Raw genomic sequence first — 25910 nt, 5'->3', positions numbered from 1 at the left:
TTTACAAAAATAAGGAAAATAAAACACAAACCAACAATAAGTGTCTCAATAACTGGGTCATCATGTCACAGCTTCAGCTTGCCTTGGCAATGATTCTCCAAGTCTCTGGAAGTCTGCTGCAGGAATGGAACACAATTCCTTCAAAATACATTCCCTCATCTGCTTTTCAGATGATGGTTTCAGAGAGCACTATCTGCACCGCTTGAGTGCAAAGACCTGAGAATTTGCCACCATTGTCATAGTGTTTAAACCATTCAGTGACATCTCACTCCCTTTGGATGGGAGTACTGTCATCCTGGAAGAAGAGACACTAATGAAAGCAATCTTGTGAGAACCAAAATGTTTTGACTTTTACTTGAATTTCTCATGACTCTATTACATATGCAAAAATATGTTCATTTTTTAAATAAAATTGTATATATTTTTTATTATGCCAACATATATATTTGAAAAAAATATATATTTTACGTGATTACTCACTTTTTCCTAACTTTATTTTTGGGGACACATGTTCAGGGAGGGCCTTGTTCTCCTCTCCGCCGCCAAGAGTAGCAAAGGCAGAGAAGAGTGGCTTCTCTGGCTGTGGTGGCGCAGGAATGCGGATATGATGAAAATGTTTTAGACGCAGCTTTCCTCAGTAAACTACCGCCACTGAGCGTCGAGGGCGTCGCGAGGATTATTATTCATGTTTTTTTGCACGTCAACAACATCTGGACCGAGCAGAGACCCGGTTACACTGCCAACTATACTTACGGAAAAGTTTTTGGACTCGAAGCTACTCCTTCACCCAGTTTCCTTTCTCTTCCTAACGTCTCGGGAAACGAGTTGGAGGAAGCGAGGATGGGAATAAATCACTTCTGAAGCACCGGAGTTGTCATGTTTGAAAGGTAAATTGTCCTTCGTGTCGCCTTTTGCCGTAAATAACGCTTAGAACAATTAAAGCGTTTATATATATATATATATATATATATATATATATAAAATGGTGTGTATGTGAATAAATGAACGCCATGTGAAGTTTTGCAGTAAGTTTATGTTTAAAAAAAAAACGACAAAAAGGGAAATTTCGACTAAGACTTTCTGGAGCGCGACGTCACTTTTCTCGCTGCGTGAATAAGTTGGCGACCTGCGCGTTTGTTTAAAACATTTTTTATTTGTGTCTTCAAGCCTGTGCTGATGATGAGGCGTTGGTTTTCACAGCATTGAAGGCTGAGGACAGGGAGAAACTACTTCTGCTGTTTTGTTTCCCCCCAAAAGACGACTGTCTCATGTCCAAGGAGACTGTCCTTCATCCGGATGGGCTGGCAGAGCCAGCGAAGGGCCCAGGGCAGGAGACAAGTCCCCTGCTGTCAGCCACACACGGTAAGAAAACACAGGATGGACCTAAAGTGAAAACCGATTGATTTAGAAACGTACAATTTCAGTTACATAAGTCAGGTGTATTTATCCTTGAGAGGGTTTGGGAGGATGAGAGAGGTGCTTTTGTAAGATCTAATTAGCTTTTTGTCAGAATATGTTGGCTCTGTACTGGTTCAGATCCACCAATCACATTTAAAATGAACCTTTTACCCACATTCAAGCCAAGCTTACCCACTTAAAACATCCAATCCAAAGGAAAAAAAAAAAGGGGAAAAAAACTCCTATATAACACCAGCCTCTGGTGTACATGTTTATGGAGGGTTTTTTTTTTCAATCCTAGCTGCCAGCATACCAGTAATGAAAGTGAGCTCTAAATATAGTGTCATACTCAGTCAGAAACTCACGCTAAAAAGCAAATCCTAAAGACAAGCCAGTGGGTGTGTGCTACAGATGATTGGCATATCAGGATTTTTCAGTCTGCTCTGGACAATCACAGACTTGCTTTCTACATTATATTCATGTGACTTTTGGTGTGCATCAGTATCTCTGCTCCAGCTTTAAGCTCGATAGTGTTTGTGGGTTTTTTTTTGTTTTTTCCCCCCCAATAAAGTCTGCAGAAACGCCCTAGTGACTATTAACAGCAACCACAGCCAATTATAGTTTTTAATTAACTTTCTAGTTGCCCCTAAGATTATCACATGTAAAATAAGCTTACCCCCCCACACCCCCTTTTCATTTTTCTTCAAACAAGCAATGAACCATTAACCATCCTATTTATACCAAGCATCATTATGGCACTGTCAGAAAATAGCAAAGTAGGACAAAGTAAGCAATCACTGGGGCTGTTGGGTTGTGAATGGATTTTTTTTTTTTTTTTGCTGGACCTTCAAAGGCACTTGGAGTTAGGACTAGATTTCCCCTCCCCGGGGACTGCGGATGTACAGAGAATAGAGCAATTTATTTCTAACTGTGATCACTAAATACTGCGATGCATCACACAGAACTGCTGCTAACGTCACCGCTGCTACCATACATTAGCCCCCCCGAGCTGAGATATGTGCCATATCTGTCTGGGCAGAGTTTCTGGCCCGCACTCATCTGTTACGCTGCCCCATCCATCACTTGCTTACAAACACAGGGTGTTGTATGGGAGTATGGGAGCAAGGCTTCTGTAAATGTGATTCTTTTTTTTTAGGTTTGTTGAATCAATCTTCACCGAGCTGAAGGCTCGAGCTCCACGACGGCACTGAAAAACTTTCAGTTTTAAGGGGAAAAAATCCCCCAAAACTATGGCCTATGAGTAGGCATCTGGCTCCAAACCAGTGAATAAAGTCATTGTGGAAGGTTTATTTACCGAACAAAGCAGCAGTGTGCAGTGAGCGAAGCCTGAGCGAGCCTTGAAGTCAAGAGGCCAGAAGAAACGGGTTAGGCAGATGAGTGAAGCTGTCTCTCGTGCATTTGCGCATCTATCAGGCTGTAAGATTTTTTTTCTCTTCTTCTTCTTCTTTTTGCCAACATACTTTTTCCAATTTAGATGAATGCAGCCTTTTATGGCAGTTAAAAAGCTTGGCAGGTAGAGCACGCCCGGGAGCAAAAGGAGAGAAAATGAGATCCAGAGCTCTGGCAAGGCCTTTACCTGAACCGCCCCTCAATGTTGTGCAGTTTGCCAGTGGCCTGTTTTTTCTGGCAAAAACATGCTGAGCGGCCTCCGCACCTCTGGATCATCCAGCTGTCCCTGATATTCTGTCCTCCGTGGCCAACTCTACACTTAAAGTTTACATCTGTTTTTTTTATTTTGTTTTATTTTATTTTAAAGGAATGAACAGCTGAGTCCTTAATAGCATGAAATTAAACTAAGCGACCCCGTCTTGTCGGTCACCATGCAGCACAGTACTTAGTTTGCGCAACTCTCCATGTGGCGGGTTTTTCTTCATCAGCTCTGTTTGACGTTAAATTCTTGTGACCCTAGATGCTTGTGACAATGAATCATCAGGGAGAACATCATCTCCCAGGAAACCAGCCGCCGAAGGACCGAGTCACGTGATGGAGGAGAAGCCTAATTATTGCGAGCCTGTAAGAAGTAAGTTTTAACGACCTGGGAAAAGCTGTGGGCGGGCAGCGGGGCATCTTGCTGTTATTTTTAATGATAAACAACAATGCACCGTTTAATTGTAGAGAGTGGAAATAACAAACACGTTCTGCCTGCAACAGTCACAACGGTTCTGTTTACCATTTATTTAACATTAAAGCGGCTGTAATCTCGTCCTTTTTTCTATCATCACAACCGCTATATGGATAGTTGTTGTTATGGCAGTTGCACAGTGTGTGAGGCAGGGGTCAGTTGGCCAACTAAAATATTAGCTTCAGTGTTTCCAATTAAAGTAATGTCAAGATAGCACCAAGCTCTCTTGGTAAGCGTGGTAACATGCAGGCGCTCTTATTCTGCCATAATGACCAAGACTTGGCTCATTTCGTCATTTTTTACTTCTCCTTCCAAACCCTCAGCGCTGTGTTTTGGAAGTGCGGAAATCCTGTTTGTGGTTCTGGCACTAGCTGTCTTTACACTCTGATTGAATGTTAGCCACAGTGTTTTTTAGCCTGCACCAATCATTCACCTATTGAAGAAGACTTGTGCCAGCAGCTAGAGGCACTTTTCTGTTGAAGAAATGTTCACCAGGATTACATGAGTATATTGTTCCTCCCTGCGATCCATCATACCATTAGCAGGTGTTTTAGATTTTCAAAAGATGTCTTTTTTTCTGGATGGTTCTAATTTTTTATTTTTTTTTTCCTTTGGGGAAACTTTGTGTGCCTGTATTGTAACTCTGAGTTAATCACATTGTTTTATGCAAATGCAGTGCACGGTGAGGTTTTACAAAACAATTATTTGACATTGAACTTCTTGAGTCTAATTAAACCAAGATGCACTTTAGTTCAGCAATTTGAATTGATATTGAAATATGGATTGCAGGTCACAAAATGAAACGGGCTAAAAGCTTTGTGTGCCTTCGTGTGTGTTTCATTGTTCCTAAGAAGAGTGAGATGTGTCAACATAGGCTAATAGCACCTGATTGCTTCCATCCATGTAAGTGCCTAGCAATAATAAGGATTGTTTTTTTTTTTCTTCATTTGACACAGTTCTTGACAACAGTTCCTTTGTTTCTTGGTTGTTAACTTTTCCAGGGTGCCTTTTCCTGCCTTTTCTGGTATTAAGCTTAATGACTTGCCAGTGGCTTGTTTACTGAAGTAGCATGGAAAAGAGATAATAATAAAAAAGAAAATTCTGTCAAGAGGTCTCTCTAGCTTGGCAGGTGTGCGGAGTATTGCACTTTTAGAGGGAGGCATGCTCTGCTTTCATCTCAGCAGATACCATTACCATTTACCATTTACCATTTTGATGTCGCTCCCCTTAACATCCACACCGATTCTTTTTTTCTGCTACACACACACACACACACACACACACACATAAACACACAGAGGCTGGTAAAGAAGTTTTCCTGTTTTTCATTTGAAAGATCAAAGCCTGATTATAGTATTTATAATACAATAAAAACACTTAGTTTGTCTAGTTTGAATAGTTTGTCTTCAACTCTGTCCTGCAATAGAATACTTTGAGAATATTCCAGAGATTTCCCAATGAAACAGGAAATTCTAAACACCTAGATGTTGCTAAAATATTGAAAAGTGACAATTATAAGTAGGAATGTTAGTTCTTGTAGAGAACCGGTCCCAAGTACTTCAATTCCTTGGAATTGTTAGTGTGCTTGTCCGTCGAGCCCACTTATTGGTTCCATTTGCACTTGCACCACAATCAGCTGATTTCAGTTTGTGTGCCAGAGGAGAAAAATAATAGCACAGTCTACAGCCTGGATATGTACATTACCTTTATTTATTTTTTATTGCACAACAGTACGAGAGCGTAACGGTAAAATGCAAACTGCATCCAGAACAGAAACAACTTCAGGTCTTTGCAAGCCCCTGCACAGACGGTATGCTAACAAGCTAGCAAAGGAAATCATACTTTCTGATAAACAGGATAATTCAATTTTAAGATAAGATAAGATAACCTTTATTAGTCCCACACGTGGGAAATTTGTTTTGTCACAGCAGGAAGTGGACAGTGCAAAAGTTATGAGGCAAAAATTAGAATACAATAAGAATAAATACAGTACACAACTGTACAGAATAGAATAAAATAAAATAAAATACTATATACAGTAGAATAAAATAAAATAAATATACAATAAGATAAAAATAAAATACAAATACTATATACAACTGAGTAAAAATACAACGATGACAGAAAGGATTATTGCACTTAGTATTATTGCATATGTATGGATGTTTTATGAGAGTTTATTTACTGTCTGACATTCTCTGACAAAGTTGGATGCACTTCAAAGAAGTGTCTCACAGTGGCTAACACTAATAAAAGCAGCAGCTTGGCATCAGAAAAGTTCAGGATATCCTCAACAGCTCGCCTCAGTATCACTGTTACTAGTCAGAAATGAGCGCCATTAGATTAGTTAGACAAAGTTTTGCATCCGTTTTACAAAGTTTTACATTTGGGTTAACTCAAGTAAAACTGTAACATATCTCAAAATATTAAACTGACTTTGTCTTCTTCTTCTTCTTCTTCTTCTTCTTCTTCTTCTTCTTCTTCTAATAATGTATATTAACACAAAAAAAAATTAATTTTGGCTATACCCTTATTCATAAGGGGCTGCCAGAGCTGGTAGCTGTGCATACTTGATTTGGCAGACTCAAGCGCTGGATGCATCTCCCAAGGAATATCTGTCTTCTTATGGGACCAAACTGGGGGTCTTTCACTGTTTAAGCGACCGCATGAACCATTCCACCATGGTTTCAGAAAGTACAATAATTTATTTTTATTTTTTTTAAAGTACAATAAAACCATAAAATCAAACATGATATATAGGCATCAGTGTAGGGGATAAAATCACTTCCCAATTAATTTGTCTGATTTCTAAAAGCTTCTACAAATTGTTGAGTTTTCTAATTTCAGTAGTAACATTGAGCCTTTCAAAGAGTGGAGCTTACTGCATTATGAAGTTGAGCTATAGCTAAAAAGACATGTAAGATACCCAGGTTTGTAAATAAAGAAAATGAACTATAATCTTGGAGAACGTTTTTAAGTAGCTTTGTCTGTTTGTGGTCATCTAATAGTTGGAAAAATGATTTAGGGCTGCTTAACTTAACCTATTTATGTCATAGACTGGCAGTCTCGCTGTGGTTGTGTTTTGAGGGAACCAATCTGCTCGCTGGCAGGGGTAATTGAGAGCTCTCTTCACCACAGAAACAGGAAATCAATAAGAAATCATCTGCCCGCCTACATCTCAGTCCTGACTGTGTCCCAGGGCTGTCTGATTTTAAAGCTGTGTACAATTTGTGGATGGTGACTTATCACAACAAGAGGAAGCCCATTATATTGTTGTAATAACAGCAAAGATCCTATTTCAGTTATGATAACATTGTTTTGACAAGTGGTCTATTTAATCAGTGGGCCCCCTTAAAATGAGAAAGTAAACACAGTGGTGTTTCTGTATTTTTTAAATGTTCTCAGCAGAGCGCATTTAAAGGAAAGTGCAGTGAACACTGTTATGCCACGCGTTGTGCGAGGCGTAATAATTTACGATTGCAAACAAGATAAATTCCAGTCGCCGCTTAGATTGTAAACCATTGCGGCTTAGACAACAAAAGTACAATTCTGCCCCTCTTGTTAGACCTTTGTCAGCACACAGTTCCTCTGTGGCTCTGAAACCTGGGAGAGGAGGAAGAGTCATGTGTGGGAGACAGACATTCCTCAAGAGACTATTCTGGTTTTTCAAGCACCTGATATCTCTTGCAAACAGGGCCATGCCTCTCCAGCCCATGTCTGGAAATAAATTGCTACCACCCAGCACTAGTTTTAGGAGTTTAATCATCACATTATTCATAAGATTGTCAAATACTTTTTTTAATGCTTCTGCAGTTGATAAAGATGACCTTACCAGCATGTGAAGAACAGGTCTGTTTTTTTTTTTTTTTTTTTTTTTTAAATCTCATGGAAATTCTGTAGTGAGAAAAGAAGGTCAAATAGCATGACTTTTTTTTTCTTTTTTTTTCTAAAGGAAGACATTAGTCTGGCCTTTGTGTGAATCTGTGATTTCACTCTTTAGTTGCACACTTTCAAGGTTATTACCTGTGTATCGAGTTGACCTTTTGGAAGTGGAGGTCACAAAGGGAAGCAACGGGAATTGTTTAACGTGGTCGTGTCATATACTTTCATTTGTCTTTGCAGAAAGGATTCAACAATTCAGAGTTATATATGAACTTATAAAGTTTTTAATATGAGATTTAAAGAAAAAAGGGGCGGCGAGGGCTTCCTCGAGGTGTTTTTGCTGGCCAATTGTTGAATCAACATTCTAAGATCGTGTCACTTTGTTTCATTTGTCTTCCAAAGTGCTTTAAGTACTTTAAGACTTTTTTTAACCTTGTGTCAATTCTCTTTTTCAAGAATGTTTTTTTTTTTTAGGTATAGGAATTGCATTGTAATTGTTGTTATGCAAGATCCATATCTTTATTGCAATCCTCGCAGCCCCGTCTGCAGAAATAATGTGTCTAAAGCATAGACCTATTATAAACTGAACTGTAATTTTCAAGTGATTACTTACCAGTGGGTCATGGAATCAAAAACTGTATAAATAGGGTGAAATGCTAGTGTAGGGGTTGATTAAAATGGTCATTGTAATTCTACCTCTGTTGTAATTATTTTCTCATTGTCTTGGTGCAGATAGATTTCATATGGGAAATTTCAAGTGTGTTAATTAGCATATTTTACCCAAAGTGCCCGAGACTATTCGCTGTTAATTTTTTATTTTTTTTGAAGATATTCAAAATACTTGAGCCAGATGATTAGATATGCATACCTCCATTTGTGGACCGCAGTCTTTTAAGTGCACGTTAGCTGCAAGACAACATGTATGGATTTTGATTGAGGAGACTGCGTAGAATTTTTTTAAATTCAGAGTAATTTTTTTTGAAGTCATTTTAACACTTTTAGTGTACTCGTAAGAAATATAAATAGTTTTTGATTTGTTACTTTTGAGGACACATTTCAGAAGCTGAAAGTTACACTGTTACTAGCACAGGTTTTGGAGTAAGGGTCAGAGGTTTGTTTTTCCACATGTCTATAACATGTCATGGGGTTAAGAAGCAACACTGTTGTATAGAAACACACAAAAGGCCCTAAAAGAAACATACGTGTCAACCAAATCCATTACATTTTAGACTTTGTAGAAAACAATCCAACTGTGTTTTATCTATGTATATATTTTAATGCAAAGAACTGATTTGTAACACTTGCACACTCGCGTGATTGCTAGGAAAACTTTAGGATTAGTATGTTGCCCAAGGATGCCATTGACTTTCTGATTGGTAGACGACCCACTCTGTCTCTTGAGCCAATCTTTGCACTCTTACGCAATAACCTGAAAGTACTTTTATGCTATAACACAATAGTACAACGATTTTTAGGTCACTTCAGCAGATTAGTGGTTCACAAAGTGGGCTTTGGGGATCTGCAGGGTTCTGGAAGAAAATTTGCAAGAAAATATATCCTGCAGTATTAACAATATTGCATAATATCCACACCCTAAGAAAGTTTATACCTATTTAATAAGCATAATGTGAACATTACTCCCACCCTCGTTGGTTTTGGGTTAATACTGATATGACTGTAAACTCTTTGAGAACCCTTGAGATAGAGCTGGGCGATATGAGATTTTTTCATATCACGATATGTTTTTTTCATTTCAGTCGATAACGATATCTATCACGATATAAGCCAAATAACTATATTTGTAAGATTTAAATGTGCCGTTGCTCACAAGTAAAATGTGAAATAATCAGCAGCTTGTTTTGATTTAAATATTTATTTCTCATAATAAGTTCAACAGGGTAGATGTACTTAAGGAACATGAGACTTTTTCAGATAAATAAAGGCAAATATTGCAAACTACACAAAAGGCAGCCGCTAAAGCGTTTAAGTTTCAAAATAGAACAAACGAAACAGACTACTAAATTGTCAATTCCACTTAGAAACAAAATATTAATTCTAAAAATAAATCTTAGTTTGTTTTACAGAAGAACAGACAAAACTGACTAACTTTTGTCAATATCAAATAAACTGAGAACTAAAAGGAAATTCTCAATCTCTCCTTGTTGTATAGCTTAGCTTTTCAAACAGTTTTAACAGTTACTTTAGTCTGACAAAAGCCGAATGACGAATTAGCGCTTCCAGTCAGAGACTGAGGCTACGTCCACACGTACACGGGTATTTTTGAAAACTGAGATTTTCCGTTTTCGTTTTAAAAAAGAATCCCGTCCACACATAAAGGCAGAAATGAAGGAAAACGCTGCTATGAACATGCCAAAGCAGCAGGTGGCGCTAGATTCCTAACCGTGCAGAAATGTTGGCCAATCAGAAGTCTAGAAGCCTCGGTGGGAAAAAGTAAACAAAGCTGGGGCATAGAAGCAGAACCGAGTCGTATGTGTGGACGGACAGTAACTGTGTGTATATGTAAGCATTTAAACACTGCAGAGAGTAGAATTAACAGTATTGTAGAAATTCATTTCACCGAAACAATAACGTGGCGCACAGTGTGACGCATGCACCAGTTTATTGTATTTCCAGACTTGTTTTCGGCACAATTTACAGTGCACGCTACTCTGTTTTTTTTGTCAGACTTGAAATAGCCGAAATACCTTCACACTACGGAACTTCTATGGCTCTTCCGTTCGACAATCTCTCCGGCATTGGAACCATCATCTGTTTTCTCTTCGGTCACGCTCGGTTGATTTTTCTAGTCGGCACACTCATTTCCTCCATTACGCGCTGGCTCCATTACCCGCTGGCTGCTTCCCAAACAAACACACGTGCGGCTTGGCACTTGTGCTGTACGTAACAAGTCACGCGACGTGACGCTGCGGCTGTGATTGGTTCGGCTCTGCGCTACTTAATTTGGCTGACCTTTTTTTTTTTTTTTTTTTTTTTTTTTTTTTTTTAAGAGGACAAGAGCGGCGAGGTCTATCGCGATAGCTTAATTTCTCTATCGAGTAAAAGTTATATCGCGATACATATCGTTATCGTTCTATCGCCCAGCTCTACCTTGAGAGCGATGTCTAAACGGTGGCAAATATTTAACGATCACCACAATAATGTCTAAAAATCTATAAATATGCTCAAAGCTTAGACTGACATTAATCTCCATCTTCTGAACAGATGCTTTACAAACACTAAGAAATGTGTGCACCTTTTCCTGTGTGACCCTCAAACTCACTAACTAAACCTGCTCTTAGTCATCGAAACTTTGAGAAAGTTTTAGTATAAAGGATTTCAAACGTAACTACTGAAAAAGAAATTCATTGTGCTACAACTGCATAGGAGCTCTGTTCTTTGGTAGTGCTGTAACACAGGAAATAAACCTGGCTTTCTGTGTTTTGTCTACCTTATTGTTTTGTTTTTTTTACCCGTTTAGCACAGATATGGCAAGGTAGCTGGACTGTTTGGACCATGTTTACCAGCTCCTTAACCAGTGCCACACATGACAGCATGAATGCATTTCAGAAGCTCCTCACACACACACACAGGGGGAGAGAAAAAAATCAGATAGCACAGGGGGGATTACTTGGCCTCTAACAGGGTTTTGGCTCCAACATTAAGGTTAAAACCCTTTTCTATTACTGAGATCTCTGCTGATGTTGCCCTTGCTAGCCCTGAACCCCTCGAGCTTCCAACTCCTTGCCCCGTTCGTGTTTGCAGGTTCAGTGCCTTTCTACGAGGTCATTGTGTCAGGCCCCCCTGATCAGTGGAGGGTGACCGGGGACCCGGCGGCTGGCTCCCGTCCAGAAGCACAGACAACCACAGCTGACACAACCCCCTTCACCCCACACTTCTCTTTCAGGCTAGAGCTAAAATCGATACAGGCGTCTCTGTGTTTTAAAAGCCACTCAGAGGCAGACGATCACCTCTGTCCCAAAGGCTGATCTCTCAGCTTAAGGCCTTGATTGGCATCCAGACAATGCGAGGCGGTGACCCACAGCTGTCCCATTAGCAGAGGGTTAATGCTGAGATTGATACTGAGCAAATAAAGGAACTAGGTGTGGGGGCATTTTGATAGACTGCCTCTCCCCTTTCTGACCCAGAGTCAGACTTCAGCTGGATTTTGGCTTTTAGTGAGTGGCAGATCCTCATCTCTGACTTCAATATTAGTGTTCGTGGATCTTCCACAAAATTTATTTGGCTCATGCAGTTGTTGCCTGTGTGTCTGCTTCATCTTTGCATGTGTGCATGCCTTCATGTGCCCGAGTGTGAGGGTGCGCATGTGCATGTCTGCGCGCCCGCCGTTGAATTTCAAACAAGCAAAGCTTCCTGTGGAACTTCTGCTGCAGTGAGGAGATTTTGAAAGGCGGTGGAATATTTGAGTCATCGATGTAACTGAAACTGAAAATAACCCCCATTCTCCTCCTTCCCTCCCTTTTCTCCCCCCCTTTTCCCGTTCCTTCCTCACTGTTGCGCCGTTTTTTTTGTTTTTTCTTTTTGTTTTGAGTCGTCGACGAGGAGAGGGTGGAGCACTTTTTTTTTTTTTTTTTTTTGTCTTGGGGAGTATGAAGCCTGGCAGCTCCCTCAGGCCTGCTCTGAGTCACGTCATAATTGATCTTTCTAGAAATTGTGGTAGCTAGCCGTGTAAAGTCTAAATCCGTGCAAGATGTGCAGCTTTTTAAAGATACTGCAGTCGTGCATTTGGCTGTCTTTATAAACTCTTTCCCTCCTCGTGGATGGTAAGAAACAGATGAAGGGGAATGGAAGGCATTTGGCAAAGCTTAATGCAGGAACAGCTTCGTATAAAAGTCATCTCAGAAATGAGGAGAAGTGGAGAACAGTGCAACGTTTAGTGTCTCTCACAGCAGGCTAGTTGCAAGGCTTTGAACGCTCCTCGCTCTTCGCTGTATTAGTAATACTCAAATTAGCACCGTGCCAAATTCCACACAACAGTGGAGACCTGGGGCCTGTGTGGCTGGAGCTTTGGTGGCTGAATGCGTGTGTGACTTTCCCTTCAGCATGATTCATCGCACAGAAAGTGGCATCTCATTGGGAGTTTTAGTGATGGCGGTCAACGTATTAATCTGGGAAAATGTTCCATTTTGAAATCAAAGAAGAATTGGTGACCCGGACCCCGCCCCACCCTTCCTCGATCACCACCTCCTTCCCTTTAGAAATGCGAACACTTGCACTGAGTAGATTGATGGATTCGTGTCATCGAATCAAGCTATTGTCTTTCAAGTTGTCTTCACTCCTGTAAAATGTAATTAAGCAGAACAAGGTCGAAGGTTTTTTTTTCTTTTTTTTCTTTTTTTTCTTTTTAATTCCACTTTTTCCTGGGTAGATGCAGCAGCGGTGTGGGAAATGAGGAGTGGAAATATTAAACGATGTCTTCAAGTCTCACTTCAGTAGGTTGGTGGAGTCAAATTTTTGAATGACTGTCACAGAGAATTAAAAGGCGGGTGGGCGACAGTCTTTGACTGCTGAGTAGTTATCGACTGACTGTCCTGGACTATGGTAGGAAAACAGACAGAAATGTGATGTTTCCTGTTTAAATGAGATGCTATGCAATATGATTAGCCTTGACAGGTCAAGACAGTTAATAGAGTTCTGTTGCAGACTACCCTGGCATGCTTGCAACCACACACACACTCAGAGCATGTCACTTTGGCTGAGGGGGATCCAATGTCAGAGCAGGTAATTTAGCTTTCTTCAACGGTCATCATCAGCAGCTGCGAAGCCGTCATCATCACCATTTTATCTTGGATAAATACAAAACACTTTGCGCATGTGTGTGAACTGACAGGGTTAGGATTGCTGTGTGATCGCTGCCGTGAGATCGCTGCAGTCTGTTGGAACAAGTGACATTTCTGTTAGCCCGTGTCAGGCTGCCATGCACTTTGTGTAAAGACAAGAGCGCTGACTTTGCACGGCAGCCACCTCCTCACACCGCAGGACGCTAATATTCCGATCAAAAGCTCGTTCTCGGCTGCTGGTTGACTCATTTGACACTCCTGATAAATGCCTTTATATTGATACTTTTCACACTATGATTATCATCATCATGTTTTTCTTGTTTGTTTGTTTTTTTTAATTGGACACCTGAACGATGATCCCTGAGCCACTTGTGCGTGTTCCCTCCCAGCTCGTCCTTCTAGACAATAAAGGAAGTCCTTGTCCGGTAGTTTAGAAGGTCAAACTGCAAACGAGGCTTTCAGACGCCCAAGGAAAATTTCAATCAGAGCCCTTTTGTAATAACATTCATTGTACTATTTTCCTCTCTCCGTGTGTGTCCCTCTCACTCTCTCTGCAGCGTAATTCCCCTGGTTTTGCGTCTATAAATATGGACAGGGAAGATGTATAATTTCTAATGAGAAAATATATCCCTTTGGATTGAAAGGCAGGGGCTCTTCCACATGCTGCTGTTTGTTAGGAGGAGAGATGATACCTCAGGCTGTTTTGGCAGCGAGGGGGGGTGGGGGGAGTTGGAGGAGTCTGGCTAGGTCATTGCACATTTACAAATTAGCATTTCAATCATGCAGGTACATGACCAGTCGAGCAGAAAATATACATGTTTTTCTAATACAAGCCCCCAAAAATAAACAAAACACCAGCCGTGTTAGCGGAATTGCTGTGCATCCTCCCTTTTCCTTTTTTTCTAGTCTGAGGCTACAATTACAGGTGCCTTGCCCGCTTGCGTGGCCCCTTCAAGTGTTAACTCACAAACTTGTGCCATTGTGTAATAATGGCCATTAGGAGATGGATACACAATCTGTATTCATCTTGTGGTGTTTATTTGGTGGGAATGATGTGACATTTGAATAACTGTATGATCTCTATGATGGGCATTCTAATAAGCCTGGGCAAACACCTTTCGTCTCTCTCTCCTCCCTGTTTCTCTCCGTCTCGGGGGCATTAATATTAAAAAGCACTGAGCTTTAGAAATACAGCACTGGTGTGATTGTTCAATCCGCTCCCTGCCTTACCTGTGACTCATGATGTAGTTATGTGCAAATGAGAATCTCCATACTGCCCTGTTTGACCTCTGTGTTATATTTTCATGTTCTCAACTATTTTAGAATTCTTGTGTATGGAGCTTTGTTACAGCTGACATGCATACATGCATATTCCTTCCTGGTAGCTAGGTGTGTGTGTGTGTGTGTGTGTGTGTGTGTGTGAGGGAGAGAGAGAGAGAGAGAGATCTCCAGTAGCCATGCTGTCTTCTGGGTGCAATTTCTAGTTGCGTCCTGTAGGACCCATTTTCTGTGACAAAAATGGAGGTGTTTATATACTCAGTTTTACATACAGATCGACCCCCTCCCACCACCACCCACCCACCCCTAGCCTTGCACAGCTCTGGTGCAGCTCCAGCTCTCTCCAGGCACTGTGCTGCTCGGTCCCTGTGTGGCGCAGCCACTGAAGACTCGGTGACAAATGGCAATTATATTTGTGTGTTCTTCATGAATCCATCAAACACTGGCCTTTTAAAAATTCTCCCCAGATATTTGAGGCTGTCAGCTACTAGTAGCTGGGACCAAATTGGGATGCTGCTTAGACAGTCAAGAACCACTCACCCCCTAGTTTCCCCTGTGATGTGTGTGACAGCGTGTGTAGGGGAATACCATGTTTTATTCAACTACAAATGTACACTCTCAACAGTTGTTGATGTGCTAGAAATAGGGCAGTTACAAGTCCAATTTGAAGTGTGTGTGTGTGTGTGTGTGTGTGTGTGTGTGTGTGTGTGCTTGTATTTAAACTTTGTTTGGAGGGAAGAACTGGACATACAGCCTATTAAAGTGTGCATGTGGATCTCTTAGGACACCTTCGGATGCTTTGCTGCAATGTTGTAACAAATGCACAACTTGTACGTTCTTTTCAAACTTCATGGGATTTGTTTCCTGCTGTGTTAGCGGAGCGGTGTATTAGCGGTGAGCCTGTGTTGCTCTGTCAGGATTTATCAGCAGACTCAGCTTACATTTGTACCTTGGATGTGGAATCAAAGCGTGGGTTCAGAAACGTCACAACAGCATCGCATTACCTTGAAATGCTAAAAGCTGAATATTGTGTGAAAGAAGTTGAATGCACACTGGATGGTTTGCACTTCAATAGGGTTCACAGGAGTTGACTTGATAAACGATGGCTCTTTCCTCAGTCTGTTGTGTTGTATTGTGTGTTTACAGTGCACGCCAAGCTGAATGGTGTGTAGGAGGTAGTAGATAATATGCTTTAGAGTTTACTTTTGCTGTAAGTCACACGCACTGAAAGTTTCTGATTCCAGAGTAGCACAAATTCAAACGTAGTGTATTTCTGCGTTTCCTCATTATCTCTTCATTTGTCTCATGTGACTGTACAAGTCTGTCACTGCCATCTCTGACAGTACCACCATTATTATGATCAATGATTATGAATATTGCTCCATCGCGTCCATTAATCTCGGCCACCGCGTTCATCAGGATAAAAATAACGACTGCAACTGTGCAAAGACTATTCAGGAACCTGCCACTGAAGAGCACAACCCCCTCAGACTAAATGTTATATTTCTCCACAGTGTGTCAGAAACCCAAATCGCCTCTAATATACTTTTCTTTTTTTTTCTTTTTTCTTTTTTTTTATATGGTGGTTTCTTAACTCATTCACTGCCAATGGCTGGCAGTGAATGAGTTAATAGCTATTTATATTTTGCCAAATTGAAAGCTTTGCTTTCTCAAAAGGAAAAGGTAATTATGCCCGCCAGTGCAGTTTGTGCGTGAATGTGTGTTTAATTGTGCAAGTCCATGTGGCTACTTTGCTTAAACAAGACACATGGCAAACTCCACTGGAGTTCTCTGTTCTCTGACTACATACTCAGACAGGTAGATTACTATGAATCTGCAGTGATACAGTGGGCAAACCGGGGTTTCCCCATTAATCTAGTTGTCAGCTGTCAATAAATCTTGATGTATACGAGGAGTTAATCAGTTAGGAACAAACTGAGGCCAGTGTGAATGGTAAGGCTGTGTTTCTGATTAAGTTTCTGGATGTGTTTTTAGATTAGATAGTGATTTTGGATTCATCAAATTTGAATGTTTGCAGTCTGGTTTGTGATGCTTGCAGATTAAAATAGTTGGTTAATGAGCTGCTTTGTGAAAGTCGGGGGGGAAAAAGCACCCAAAGAAAAAAGGTTGACTGCTGTGTGACTGTCACTTAAGCAGATTAAGATAACTGTGACATGATACTGTTTTCACAGATTATGAGTGATTCAACACTTCGCTTTCTTTGTTAGCGTAGCACTATCCACCCACGATAATACCAAAAAAAGGAGGGGGGTGGGCAGGCACTGGCGCGTAATAGGTGCAACGGGGACATCAGCATCACACATTAGCTAAATTAATAATTGCAATTTATGTATGGAAATGTATGTTAAAGAAATCTAACAGGTCTTATAATACACAGACAGACTCTGGTTTAAAGGAAAACATCTTGGTGGGAAGGTGAAGTCACCATCTTGGCCACCCAAGTGAGTACTGGTGTCTTGATGTGCTGCAGACCTGACTCGCTGTGTTTTCTAGCCTTCTTCCTGAAAAGATTTTTTTTTTTAAAAAGACACAGTGGAATAAAATACAGGATACATATATTAAAATGAGTGAAAAATGTAGCAAGTTACAGCTGTCAGGGGTAAAGCTGGAAAAAACAGCAACAAATATAGCCCCTGCTCCGAGCCTCCTTGTTAGGCTTCAGTCTCTTCCCCCCACATTGTCATGGGCAGGCTGCAAGGCTTTTGTCTTTTTGGAGAAGAAAATCCATCAACCTGGTCTTAAATCACTGCATAATGAATTCTATCGTGCGCTACCCAGTTGTCTAATTCAAATTGCATGGAATCCTGATCCCTCAAGTCTATATTTGTTTATCGAGGCAGCATGCAGAAGCCCGAATGAGGGGAAGGCGAAACCCAGAGTGTGTATTTAATTGCTTTGTTTTACATCCACATTCACGTCCGGCCTCTCCCAGGGTGATGTGTTGTTAAAAAGCGCAAGGCCCGATTCCCACACTCTCTCCGACTCTTGTTAACCGTAATTGCACTTGTTGGTGAGCTGACAGAAAGAAAATAGAGATGGAAAGAAATTACCAGAGTCACATTAAATTTTATGTTTGCATCCACTTTGGAAACTTGTTGATTTTATTTATTTATATATAGATATATTTTTGGACAGCTGTGTAACTGTTAAACAGCCCTGCATGTTAAACATCCTTAAGCAGTAGCTGAATAAGGCAGAATTCAAGTTTGGTTGTCAAGATGTTATATTTTCAATGTATATAAAGAAAGTATTACATTGAGGGGGGGAAAAGAATAAGTAGGGTTCACACAGACAAACTCAAAAAAAAAAAGAGAGAGATGAATAATTCACAAAATCTTGCTGCAAGTGCACATGCAAAGTGGCTCTGATGTGGAGCGAAGGTAATGTAGGAGTAGCTCCCAGTAGAGCTGAATGTGCAGGTGCTCTTCTCAGGGAAATGCCACCGCCTTTGCTCACTCGTATCCTTCCTCTTCTCTCTTATCAGACAGGTCGCTGTCTCCCGACTTTCTGCGGCTGTCACGTGTGCTCTTAGAAAGGCTCGTCGAGGCCATCTCGGAGCTTTCACAGGAGAGGAGATCATTACTATTGTAGACAGCAGCCATTTTGTATATGTACACTATCACAAGCTGTCTTTCTCTTTTTACTGTATTAATCTCTCTCGCACTGTCTAAACTCACCGAGGTACGGCTCCAACGACTGTCTCGTCTGCCTGCAGCGGGGGCTTTTGTGATCCTGTCACATATAAAGTTCGCCGCTCCTCTCTTTTTGATTCCAAGTTGAAATGTTTGCTGTGTGATCGATTTTTATCATGTTAGGGAATGGTGGCACGGTTTGCTGAGAGTGATTTAGCTTAGAATGGCGTGTCTCCATTACTGTAGTTGCTTTGTAAGAAGTGAAACTCGCAGGCTACGGTGACTTTATAAGCGAATAAAATATATGAAGTGCAAGGTGCTGAGATTGCAAGTTCTCTAACAGCAAAAATGAAGTTAGGTAAAAGGGAATTCAGAAGCATTAAAAAAAAACCTGGAAAACATAAGTTATTAAAGTAAACTAATACATCTCTCTTATTTTGTAGTTTTGTTTTCTTTCTTTCATCCTCTACATTCAGCTTAAAAATACACTTAAAAAGGGACACTCTGAAAACACATCATATCTCAGTGGGGAAAAAAAATCATGCCGGGTATCTGTGCCGATATGGTCTGGGTAATGTGTTGGGAATGAAAGGATGCTTATTATAATTGTAAACCCACAGAGGGCTGAATTCAAAGACACCAAAAGCAAAGTGAAAAATGATGCAGCATGCTAGTCCATGGACTGAAACATGATGTCTCAGAGGTGTTCTTTGGATTTAGGTCAGGTGAGCGTGGGGAACCAGTCAATGGTATCTATTCCTTTATCCTCCATGAACTGCCTCCACGCCCTCACCACATGAGGTGTGGCATTGTTGTGCATCAGGAGGACCTCAAGATCCACTGCACCAGTCTGACAGTGGCTCCAAGGAATCTTTCCTTATAGCTGGTGTCAGTCAGGTGCCGTTGCCTAGCCTGTAGAGGTCCGTGCCTCCGTGGATATGCCTCCCAAGATGATCACTGACCCCCACCAAACTGGTCATGCTGAAAGATGTTACAGGCACCGTAATGTTCTCCACAGCTTCTCCAGAGCCTTTCGTGTCTCGCGTATAGGTCACCAATGCCAATTCTGGTATTCTATGGCAAATGCCAGTTGGGCTCCACAGTGCTGGGCAGTGAGCACAGGACCAAGCAATGAGCTCAAGGTCCACTAAAGGACATCGGGCTGGTGATGGATTAAAAGCCTTCTACGGCCTTGTTCAGCTCTCCTAGGGTAACCACCTGTCTCCTGGAATCTTCTCCATGCTTTTGAGACTGTGCTGGGAGACACAGCAACTTTCTGGCCATGGCACGTATTGATGTGGACTACCTGTATGGTAGTAACTTCTGTATGGTCCTATATCGCGTTATTCTGCCAGCAGTGACACTGACCAAATGCAAAACTAGTGGAAAAAACCACCAGAAAAGATGAGGAGCGAAAAATGTCAGTGGCCTCCAAACCATTCCAACTTTGTGGTTGTCCCATTGCTGCCCATCGAGTGCACCTATCAGCAGCTAAAACTGATTGACAACCCCCTCTGTTCTTAATTGACCAGATCAACTGACTTGATGCTTTGCTCTGATTAAGAAATGTTCCTTCAGTCTCTAGAGAGAGTGTATATTTGCAATTTCAAGCAGTGTGTTTTTGTTTTATATTAAAAGCCTTAGCTTGCAGATGAGTTTGATGAATCAAATATACTACAACTTTCATCACTTTACACTGACCATGAAGTACTTTAATTGTACTAAATCCACACACACCCAGCTCTTTACTTAAAAACAGTAGAACTAATATCTTTTCTCTTCTGACCAGCTCAACCCCAGTCTGAGTCTAAGCCAGTGCCCACGGAAACTGCTGAAGAAGACACTGCCAAGGATCAAAATGGCTTTCACCATAGCACTGCTGGCACACCCGTGCTGAGTAACGGTAACGGAATCCACCCCGGCGGATCACAGGCCACGCGGACGTGTTCCTGCGGTGCAACCATCAGCACGAACGCCACGGGCGGGTCACGTCCTGGCTCGGGGGCAGCGACTGCTACTCCAATGACAGAGCAGCCCAGAAAGCAACCATCCACGCCTGTGTCGCAGAGGATGCAGAGAAAATTGCGGTCCAGCCTGTCAGTGAACAGCGACAGCAGCCGACGCAGCAAAGGGAGTTCAACAGGGTCGCAGAAACCTCCTTTACCTGAAGGTAACGCCTCCATACTCAAGTTAGTGACACACTGCTGCACTTTTTTTAACCAATACTAACATTTCTGAAACTTTACTGCTTGTATGCTTCTTCCCCTCTTATCTTACCTTGTTATGTAGCAGGAATGGTTTAAGCTGCATGGTTCAATGAAGAACGTTATAGAGAACCCCCACCCTTAAATAAAAAAGCACACCAATCATTATACCAATTTATAAAATCACGAGTTCAGAAACAATTAAAAAGGAATTTTCTGTACTGCCCACTTCCAGGAAACTGTAAATATCCTCTCTGACCTGGTTTAGGTTTAGACTTGTGATGGAGTATCCCCTAATCTGTAGTCTCACCATCAAACAAAATGGGCGTATTCTTCGCAGGTGCGCATGAAATAATACCTAACAAGATATTGATAATACATTCTTGCCTCCTCTCACCTTTTAATGATGGTGGTGCGTGACCTCTCATATTTATCACTCCCGTCAAGCAAATGTCGTCTCATCTCGCCCCTGTGGCTTTTATTTTCTTTAACAACAAGCCAGAGAGTCCGTTTGCCATGCAGGGAAGCCGTCACTTTGTCAGGTGCAATGCTGAGGTGAGTCCAGTAATGAAGGCGGCTGCCCGGTCCTTTTCCATTGTGGAGATAGGTGTGACCGTCTAACGAGGCCGGAGAGCACGGGGTGCCCATTAAGTCATAACCAGCCTCCTCCGGGCCCCTCACGGCCCCTCACACCTCTCTGGGACCTTTTTGGCTCTCCCTACATCCCGTCAGCAGCACCATGGCCCTCATTAACAGGGCCCCATCCACCCCCACCCTCGACCCTTTCTCCAGCTACTGTACTTTGTGGACTTCCATGTGTTCTATCTTTCTGTAGCTCATAGAATATCAGTGTTTAGGCTTATTTTTGTTCAAGTAGATAGGCAATTCCTGCTTTATTCATCCAACATGGCCTTTGCAGATTTACTGTTTTTATGTGAGGATTTGCTCACACCCCCCCCCCCCCCCCCCCCCCAAAAAAAAAACAAAAAACAAAAAAAACAAAAACCAAGATTCATAGTGGTCAGGTAGAGATGTAAGAGCAAAGTGGTCCTTTTCATTTGTCTGTACGTGAAATATGTGCCCAGATTGATGAAGGCACTCACGCACATGCACAGCACCGTGCAGGTAAAGGTGCGATCCATCCGCCAAGAGATATTCTAGACGCATCATGTTTTCAACATCTTAATTGGTAAAGAACAAAAGCAAGAGAGTGGGCAGGGAGTTAAAAAAACAAAAAAACAAAAACAGCTGCTCAACAAGTCTCATTATGGCTTTTGTGTTGCTTATTTGCAGGCGTGAGAGCTCTCAGAATCAATATGTTCGCTCTCAACTATTTATTTCCCCCCGGAAAAGAGCCAAGCTGTTGTGTTTGAATGTTTACACGGATTAACATAATCTGTTTGCCTGTGAAATTAGCCTCCTAAACAGCCCCCCGAACACAGGAAATAAAAGGCGTAAGCTAGCAGGAACTAGCTCTGGGGATTCTGTTGCTCTCTGTGTTTCTTGGCACGCGCCGTTGGCACCGTAGCCAATCTGTGATAACAGCTTTTGAGGAGTCATTTAGCACGCTGCTTTTGTTTAGCGAGGTGGGGTGTCTCGACTCTTGTCATCGGGTTTATGTTTCTATTTTTTTTGTGAACTGTGTGTAATCGGTTAACGTCTCCAAGCCGCTTCAGCCGCTTCATTTAGAGATTTCATGCCAGGGTTGTGAGCGCATTGTTAAAAACTTCCCTAAGCTATAAACTTGAAAGTGTTTGCGTGTGTTTTTGTAAGCTGTAGTCCTCTACCTTTGACTTTTTTACCCCCCTCAGTCATGCATTAATAAACAGACCTGCTTTTACGTGCATGTGGTGGACATTGACTATCCGGCCCACATCCTCTGCCTCCTTTACCCAAGTGTGCCTTCTGTGCATTCGCGTGGCCACCAAGGCTTTGTCTGATCACTCTTTCTCTCTCTCTCCGCCTCCTGACTGCCCAGCTCTCTTGCCCTCTCGCTTGCCTCTTTGTGAGTTTGAATGTTTTGCACAGCTTGCCGCTCTGAGGCCCATCCAGCTTGTTTTGTGTCATGCCGCTCCCCTTTTTTTGATGTCAGCTTTCCAGATGTCTCATACTATTTCCTCAGAGGCGCCGGGCGCTGTTTTTTTGGCCCTGCAAACTCTGGGCTTCATCTCCACTCACTGACATTAAACAGCAACATTGTCAGTGTATGCTGCTCTTGTCTGTCTGTTGCTTGGTTTCACTCTGTCTCTGTCTGCCTCTCTGTCTCTCTCTGTTTTTCATGGAGATGTGCCTTGCGTCCAGCTCTCTTGTGTACAGTATATGACCCCCACCACTTTTCCCTTCCTCCTTGCTGGCTTCTATAAGATACAGACTAATCGCTGGTGCTGAATTATACATCCAAGTGAATAGCTGAGCTGGCTGGCCACTGCCTAATGCCTATGTACTGTGTTTGTATCGTATTCACAGTCTGCTGTTACATTCCGAATGCTGGCATGGCTATACCCTCTGGGTCCTTCAGAGTTTGTTAGGTTGAACTTTGAAGCTGTGGCCGAGCAGTGTTTATTGCTCTCACTGGCATTTTGCAGAACTCGGATGGCAGTACACTTACAGCGCATGCCAGCATAAAAAAAAAAAAAAAGGTCTATGAAGCAAAACCACATTCTGGCCAGTAGCAGCTTACTGCATGTCCACCCCACATGTTTAATACTGAAAGATTTATTCTCATGCATCTTCCATTACTGCCAGTGTTATGGCCTCAGATAAGGATAATAAGATGCATTCGAACTTCAGGCACCCTCACATGTACAGCCGCGCTTTCTCGTTTCATGTTCCCTTCTTTATCTTGTTTGTATCGCAGTCAGCTAGCGCTTCTGGTCAGCTCCGCAGCCCTTAGCAGTGCAAAATTAGGGGGGAGAAAAAAAAACCCCTCTACTTTGATTAATCAAACATGAGCATTCAGAGGCCCTCAGCTTCCAATTCCGTCCTCCACACTCTCCTCCTTTCGCTTTCCCTCTAACCCAATCAGTAACAGCCCCTTCTGACAGCTCAAGATGGGCTGATGAAAGTTATGCAAATGAGCCCTGTTTGTAATGCTATTTTTCTGCATCCATCCATATCATGTCTTTTTAACACTCCAAAGCAGGGGCGCTGCGCTGGCCTTGGTTCAGAAAGGAGACAGCTGCAAGGAGTGTCTGCCAGGTGCACTTACAGAAGGATGTTCAGTATGGTTTAGTGAGTTGGATGCAACGACCAGAGGTTTTAGTGTGGGGAAGGTTGACCAAGGATAACATATAGGCATGGCTAAACAATCATTGATCTGTGTTCAACCTCACCTGGACAGTTTTATTTTGGATTTTCTTCTTCTTTTCTTTTTTGGAAGAAAGTAATTCCAGCTCTAATTAAAAGACAAGTTTTAGTTCATTTCAGATCAGGAAACAAGACCACCTCTCCTGTATTGTATAACTTGTTGACAACATGTTCTTCAAATGTGCGGATGAGATAATCAGATAGCAACAAAACAGACAGTAATCAAGTCGGAGCTACAATGTTGTTTTTAACCTGCTGCCTTCTTTACCCAGCTTGCTCAGTCGCATCGACTGCCTCTTAGAGCTGCTCCAGGTACAAGAGCTCCTCAGATCATTTCAAGCACTTCAGAGAATTTCAGGGATTCTAACACGACTATATGCTCAAAACTAATGACAATAACTGACGGGTTTGATCAGAGATTTGAACATTCTGGGGATACTCTGACAGAGTCTTTGGTTTGAGACACTGCCAAATATTATGTTCTGTCAATAAGTTTAAATTACCTTCACTAGATCTCTTACATACAAACAAACTGTCACTGTGAACTGTACAGTGAAACATGTAACTCATTTGGCCTTTCAAAATGACACTTATGATTCTTAATGGACACATTAGTAAGTTGAAGACTGCTGAGGCTGCTGTTGAACAGCAAGCCGAAAGTTTCCACCGGCCACGTAAAGAGTTCCTGCGAGGTGGTTAAATGTTAATCAGAGGTGCTGGCATTGGAAGCATTAATTCACCTAGTTGCCAGGCAGGGACTCTTGGACTCTTGCTAATCATCTTTGTTTGATCAGCCCAGCAGTTTGCATGATAATGCCACAATTGCTTAGCAATTCTCTTAATCAAAACTGCAGAGGAAAATTGATTTCTTTGGATGTTTTCTTTTATTTCTGTTTGCCATATGCGTATTGTGTTCCACCTGTCAGCCTGCTGAGCATGCATCACTCACTTACTCTCTATACACAGTTTTCCCCACCACAGTTGGAAATATTTATGCTTTAATTTTAGTTTTTTAGTTTTTTCCTTATCTTTGTGTGTGATTTGTGACTGATTTATTTGTCACCCCTGCTTGGACCCAGACTGCTGCGTTCACTGCATCTTGGCCTGCCTTTTCTGTGAGTTCCTGACGCTTTGCAACATGGTGGTGGCCCAGGCCTCATGCGGCGCATGCACATCAGAGGTTTGCTGCTGCTGCTGCTGCACCGACGATCTGGGCGACGACTGCAACTGCCCTTGTGACATGGACTGTGGCATAATGGATGCTTGCTGCGAGTCCTCAGATTGCCTGGAAATCTGCATGGAGTGCTGCGGCATCTGCTTCCCCACATAGACAGGCCCGTGTTGGTGTGGACCAGGGCGATAAGCAAGACCCCGAAAGTATTAGAAGGAAGCTGCTGCTGCTGCTGCTACTTTAGAATTCTGCAAAGGATAGAGGAGAAAGTGTGCACGGTGGTTGGCATATGTTTTCGTGAAGGTCCTATTTTTTGTGTGCCTGACTTTTCAGTATGTGCAAACTAGCCTGGTTTGTACAGCATGCTTTGAAAGATGGATTTCAACACTGGGCTTCGCCATCTAAACCATCCAGATATATGAACTCGTCAGTTAAATCTTCAGTGTATTGTAAGTATTCCATCTGTTGCTAAAAGCAGTATAGTAGAGATTCGATTGTTACATCAGGAATGCTGTCTAATTGTATCACATCTTGCCTCTTTTTAGTCATTTTGGTGACCGACATGTTGCATTTACAAAATAACATTTATTCTGTTTTCATTTTAAATACTTTGTTTTTTTTTATTATCAGAAACTTAGGTTTGCAGTCTTTACAACACTGTAAAAACTTTATGTGATGGTTCATATATTCTTCATTGCATACTGTATTTCGGCGAGACAGACTTCTATATAGACATATCTACTGTAGTACTGTAGAACAGTTGAAACTGGTGAAATGTTTAAGGTGAATCAGGACTTCCCATTATCTGCTACTTTCTGCCACTGAAGGTAAGGGTGACATTACATTTTTATTTTAAGCATTTTGTAAATGCTGGAAACGTTTATTATTTTATACAGAGGGTCGTAATTGTCTGCAATATTTTACCAGGTGTTTTAATGGTTGGGATGGATTATTTCACTAAAAAGTGTCATCTCACACCTGATTTGGCAGTGTTTGAAGCCTTGGGTTTACTGGAAATACAGTGCAGTTACTTGCATTTTTTATATCAAGAAGCTCTTAATAATCTCCAATAAGATG

At 41.7% G+C, this 25910-nt stretch overlaps 1 protein-coding gene across 2 annotated transcripts; it reads left to right on the top strand.

Moving 5' to 3' along the window:
* The first annotated feature begins 638 nt into the window (after nucleotides 1-638).
* Nucleotides 639-25257, top strand: mdfic (MyoD family inhibitor domain containing). 2 transcript variants are annotated; one of them, XM_085376099.1, is made up of 5 exons: nucleotides 639-887; nucleotides 1201-1362; nucleotides 3329-3439; nucleotides 19942-20322; nucleotides 24742-25257. In XM_085376099.1, the coding sequence occupies exons 2-5, from the start codon at nucleotides 1269-1271 to the stop codon at nucleotides 24990-24992; spliced, it is 837 nt and encodes a 278-aa protein (XP_085232225.1). In that variant the 5' UTR covers nucleotides 639-887; nucleotides 1201-1268; the 3' UTR covers nucleotides 24993-25257. The 2 variants fall into 2 exon arrangements, with proteins under 2 accessions (XP_085232225.1, XP_085232224.1); XM_085376098.1 differs by having other exon boundaries at nucleotides 1168-1362.
* The last annotated feature ends 653 nt before the right edge of the window (nucleotides 25258-25910 follow it).

Source organism: Diplotaxodon limnothrissa, linkage group LG17 (assembly GCF_057381915.1).
Source record: "Diplotaxodon limnothrissa isolate DT_005_m linkage group LG17, D_limnothrissa_male_GT1.1, whole genome shotgun sequence".
Classification (NCBI taxonomy): Eukaryota; Metazoa; Chordata; class Actinopteri; order Cichliformes; family Cichlidae; genus Diplotaxodon; species Diplotaxodon limnothrissa.
This window is presented reverse-complemented; position numbering and strand designations above follow the sequence as displayed.